Consider the following 5,378-nt stretch of genomic DNA (forward strand, 5'->3'; position numbering starts at 1 on the left):
TTGTTAATAGAAAAAAAAAAATTTTAAAAAGTTAAATAAGGGAAGATAAAAATAAAGGGGAAAAAAGAAAATATAGAAAAAAGGGAAAGAAGAGATACAAAAAAGAATAAAAAAAAAAGTTTTAAAAAAAAAAGAAAGAAAAAAAAATAAAAGAAAAAAAAAAAAAAAAAAAAGGGGGGAAAAAGGGGGAAAAAAAAGAAAAAAAAAAAAGCAAAATAAAAAAAAAAAAATAGAAAGAAAAAATAAAATAAAACAAAAACAAGAACAAGAAAACAATAGAAAAAAAAAAAAAAATAAAAAGAGAAAAAAATAAGAAAAAAAAAAGAAAAAGAAAAAAAAAAAAGAAAAAAATAAAAAAAATAAGAAAAAAAAAAAAAAGAAAAAAATAAAAAAAAAAAATAAATAAAAATTAAAAAAACAAAAAAGAATAGGAAAAGAACAAAAGAAAAAAGAAAAAAAAAAAAAAAAAAGAGAAAAAAAAAGGAAAAAAAAAGAAAAAAAAAAAAATAAGAAAAATAAAAAAAAATAAAAAAAAAGGGAACAAAAAAAGAATAAGACAAGGGAAAAAAAAAGAAAAGAATTTAAATAAAAAAAAAAAAAAAAAAAAAAAAAAAAAAATTAAAATAAAAAAAATAATAAAAAAAATAAAAAAAATATAAAAAAAAAAAAACAAAAAAATAATAAAAAAATAAAAAAAAAAAAAAAAATATAAAATATATAATTTAATAAAAATAATATAAAATAAATAAAAAATTATAAAAAAAAATTTATCATAATAATATATTATATAATAAATATTAATATAAAACAAATGATAATAAATTATAATAATAAATATATATATATAAATATATAAATAAATTTTTATTAATATAAATATATAAAATATATAAAATAATATATATATATAAAAAATATATTAAATAATATTTTAATATACAATATATAAAAAATACTTATATATATAAAATATTTTATATATTATATATATATAAATATATAATTATAATATAAATCTATCTATAATATATATTTATATATAATAATATAAAATATAATATATAATATATATAAAATTTTATTATATATATTATAATATATATTAATATAACATATATAATAAATAAATTTATATATATATATATATAAAAAATATAAAAAATAAAATATAATATATATATATATAATATATATATATATTTTTTGTGTGTGGGGGTGTTGGGTGTGGTGTGTGTGAAAAAAAATATATATTAAATAATATAAATATATATATAAATGAATATAGTATAAAATTATATAATATATATATATATTTTTGATAAATATATATATAATAATATATATAATAATAGTATTATATAATTATATTACAATGTATGTATATGTATATATATAATAATATAATATATAAAATTATATAATATATAAATTTTATAAAAAAGGGGGTGTGTGTGGTGTGTGTGTGTGGGGTGTGTGTGGTGTGTAAATGTTTTAATACAACAGGAAGTAGTATAAACACACACACACACACACACACACATATACAAATATAATATAATTACTATCCTTCCATTATTGTATCAATCCATAGCTATGTGGTTTTATACAAAGTTAAGAAAAAAAAAAAAAAAAAAAAAAAAAAAAAAGCAAGTATATATTGCTTTTTGTTTTCCACTGTTATCAATTTGATAATTAAACTGCATTATGACTTCAACCTACAGAAACATATGTAAATCAATATATTAAATAAACCTTTTCCATCTTTGACCCAAGACACTGCCGACCCTTTTTTGCCTCTTTTCAGAGGTTCAGGTACTGTGGGTTCGGGAAAGGGGTCTCATAGGAATATCAGTTTTTATGAAGGTGTGATCAAGAGAAACTAGTAGCCCCCTTTAAAAGCTTCACCAAGTAGGGGTCGATTTTAAGAAGAAAAGGCCATGTTTTTTCCCCCAACATTCTTGGGAGGGTTACAAATAGTAAGAAAGCACCCCCCCACAATCCAAACAAAAATTTTAATATATAAAATAATATATATATATATATAAAAATTATATAAAAAAATAAAAAGAGGGGGAGAGAAAAGGGGGAGAGAGAGAGAGGGGAAAAGAGAGAGAGAGAGAAGAGAGCGGAGAGAAAGAAAGAGAGAGAGAGAAAGAGAGAGAAAGAGAGAGAAAAGAAAGAGAGAGAGAGAAGGGTAGAGAGAGAGAGGAAAAGAGAGAGAGAAGAGAGAGAGAGAGAGAGAATTATTTTTTTCTTATTTGACTTACTTTGCATGACATTCCAGCTTCATAGAAAGCTTTATCAGCAGGTAGAACATCTGTGTACCTCACTAAGGAAACTGCCACTTTAGCAACCAGTTTTTCCAATGTGGGGGTTTCCCCTGTTGCTGATTTGCACCATTAATGAGCTAGTTAAGAGCTGTCAAATTCTGCCGTAGAAAAATAGCTCATTTAAATTCTTGTACTGTGATTTGCCCGAGAAATATGAAATTACTATTATTAGGTACATGTTAAGGATTGTAAGCTAAAATGACCCATTAGGCAATATACCTATATTTCTTGCACTCCATCGTACCATGTGCCTTAAAATTTTCACCAGAGACAGCAGCAATCCCCAAAACTCCCATTCGATAGGTTGGGGGGGAACCCCAGGTCAGCACGTCATCAGCAAGGGGAAGGCGCGGGGAAATATGAAATTCTGAGAGAAGGGAGTGCACCAATTTGCTTGATAGGCAATGCCCAAGACCGACCATTCTGGGAAGCAATTTAAAGGGGAAAAACACTACATAAGGGCCCCTTTTTTCAAAACTAATACATTAAAATTGAAAATCAAAAGCAATCATTCTGGACCAGCCTCCCTTCAAGTAAGAGTATAGTGCAAACTTATGTACATTTAAAGATATTTCTGGTTTATAATGCTAAATGTAGGGGCACTTCTGTGATCCATAAGCAATGAGGCATGGTTATGGATGTTTTAATATATTACAGGTATAGTTGAGGTAAAATTGCCTTATGGTGGTGGTGGTGGTGTGTGTAGTAGCTGAGTGAAGGAGATAATACAGACAAAGTTGGGACAGAGAACTAATGAGAGAGTGGATAATTATGAAATATTTACAAAATAAATTAAATCAAATATTTGTCAGCCAGATGTTAAGAGATGTGTCCCATGCCAATGGATTAATATATAAAAACTGAGAATACATATTTTGTACTTTCATTCTCCTCTTACCTTGATCATACTGGTTGCATACTTAGCCAAGTATTTGTGCAAAAGTTCTGCACTATGAGATGCTGCTGTTTCTAAAGCTCTAGTCCACTGGCCACTTTCCACATACATGTCAATTGCACCTGTTAAATCAACATCAGCAAGAGCCTCAGCCTTGCCCTCATTCTTTAAGAAGTCTTTGTAGGCTGAGTCAACATATGTTTCATACCTATAAAAGGAAGGAAAAGTCCACATGATCAAAAGTTAGCATAAAATGGATCTCTTCATTCTTTGTTAGTTTCTCTTTTATTTACAAATATCTTCAAGAAGGAAATCACAAGATACTGGAGAATGAATGATAAAGTAAAATATAAAACTGAAAAGACTTAACCCAATCGGCATGGATGGCAAGAATACATGCAATGGCCACTGCAATTTTTTTTTATCTTTTTATTGTATTTACACATGGATGGCTCCACAAGTGCTTAATCATCAAGGAGTCAGTTATTAGTCCTACCTATCTCACCTGTTTACCTTTTCCTTGACTTTTGGAAACGGTCTTTTGCATTATTTCATATCTTAAATGTTACCAATATTTTAATGAAAATTTAATAAGCATAATATCAATAACAATAATAACAGTATCAATAGCAATTATGTAAAAAAAAAAAAAAAAAAAAAAAAAAAAAAAAAAAAAAAAAAAAAAAAAAAAAAAAAAAAAAAAATATATAATATATATATATATATATATATATATATATATATATATATATATATATATATATATATATATCCCTATGAATTCAAGGAATGGGGAAATAAGGATCACTCATTAGGGCCTACTGATAGACTCCTTGCCAGCTGAGCACATGTCGAGCCATCTGTATATAACAAAAACCTACAGGAGACAGAACATAAATCTGTGGTGGTTGGTTTAAATACTGCCATTAGCTAAAATGATAACAAAAAAACAAAAACAAATAAATACTATAAGATGACTAAATTCTTACCTTGGCTCTAATTCTCTTGCAACATTCTTTGCCTTCTTCCATTCTTGTCCAGATATAAAGGCATCAATGGCTTCCTTGATCAAGTCTCCAGCCAAGAACAATTGGGCAGCTGCATTGTATCTCTTAATATCAAGTAAACGAGGACCTAAGGGTTGCAAATCACAGTTTTAGTAAATTAATCAAACTAAACTAATACTGAGTATCACAGAATTATAATATTACCTACATTCTAAAGCAATGATTTTTTTTTTGTCTCTTCTTGTAATTCTTAATCATTGTATATGTACATTTTATTATGTCTGGTAATTTTCAATATAATATAATTCAATATAAATATATATTCTAATACGGCTAGTATAAATTATCTGTATTACACACCAAGTTGCCGAGCAACTTCTTCTGCCTTGTCTGCATCAAGAAATTTGACAGCCAGTTCTCCTGCCTTGCTCCATGCTTTCTCTAGCAGAGTAGTGTCATTGCTCATGTGTGGAGTTACCTGTAGCAGACAAGACAAAACCATTCTTTAATACAAAAACTTTGCCAGTTACCTTACTGCACTCTGGTGTCAAAAAAGCAGCCTTTCAAAATTATCTGAAAACTAACTTTTGTAAACTAAATCTTCAGGAACAAGTAACAATGACTAAAATCCCTTAACTAACATTGTGTGACCTCACAAATGACTTCTTAAAGTAGCTAGTACTTTGGCCAATGCTGTGGTTTAAGTAGCCTGGGTACATGACAAAAGTATATCACATATAATTTTCCAAATCATATATACTTCAGCTACCAAGTAAAGTGGATTCTGCAGACCTTAGTGTAACAATCCACTGCTCTGTTATACTCTCCAGCCTCCTCCCATTGTTGAGCTTGGCTCAAGAGAGTCTCGACGTCTTGGGATCCTCTGCTCAGCACTGTGCGGTCATACTCATCCTGAAGGGCACTCAGCTTATGTGGGAGATATTCCTTGCATACCCTCAGTGCTTCAGTCCACTGATTACTATCCTGTTTGAAATAATTATCTTATTAGAAAGCAATAGGTATAAAACATAACATATCTTTGCTGCTTTCATTCATTATTTCATACAGATTTTCTTATTGTTGTCTGAAAAAACTGTAACTACGGCAAAGAAAAATTATTACACGAAAAAGGATCTAAAGAAGATA

General features: G+C 27.5%; 1 protein-coding gene across 1 annotated transcript; it reads right to left on the bottom strand.

The window, feature by feature from the left end:
- Positions 1-1,921: 1,921 nt before the first annotated feature.
- Positions 1,922-5,314, bottom strand: LOC119578203 (intraflagellar transport protein 172 homolog). Its single transcript, XM_037925941.1, has 8 exons — positions 5,025-5,314; positions 4,593-4,710; positions 4,215-4,359; positions 3,217-3,433; positions 2,883-2,917; positions 2,575-2,753; positions 2,268-2,386; positions 1,922-1,957 (listed from the first exon to the last, which is right to left on the bottom strand). Exons 2-8 carry the CDS (start codon positions 4,696-4,698, stop codon positions 1,922-1,924), a joined length of 837 nt encoding a protein of 278 aa, XP_037781869.1. The 5' UTR covers positions 4,699-4,710; positions 5,025-5,314.
- Positions 5,315-5,378: the final 64 nt, after the last annotated feature.

The sequence above is a fragment of the Penaeus monodon genome, chromosome 2 (genome assembly GCF_015228065.2).
Source record: "Penaeus monodon isolate SGIC_2016 chromosome 2, NSTDA_Pmon_1, whole genome shotgun sequence".
Classification (NCBI taxonomy): Eukaryota; Metazoa; Arthropoda; class Malacostraca; order Decapoda; family Penaeidae; genus Penaeus; species Penaeus monodon.

Bases quoted from the DNA above. Each gene is read 5' to 3' on its own strand.
- LOC119578203 (XM_037925941.1), bottom strand. From the start codon at position 4,698: ATGAGCAATGACACTACTCTGCTAGAGAAAGCATGGAGCAAGGCAGGA. The intron at 2,918-3,216 runs TGAAAGTACAAA...CCCTACATTTAG, and splicing joins TGATCAAGGTAAGAGGAGAA to CATTATAAACCAGAAATATC. The intron at 1,958-2,267 runs GTAAGTCAAATA...AACCCTCCCAAG, and splicing joins AAGCTGGAATGTCATGCAAA to AATGTTGGGGGAAAAAACAT.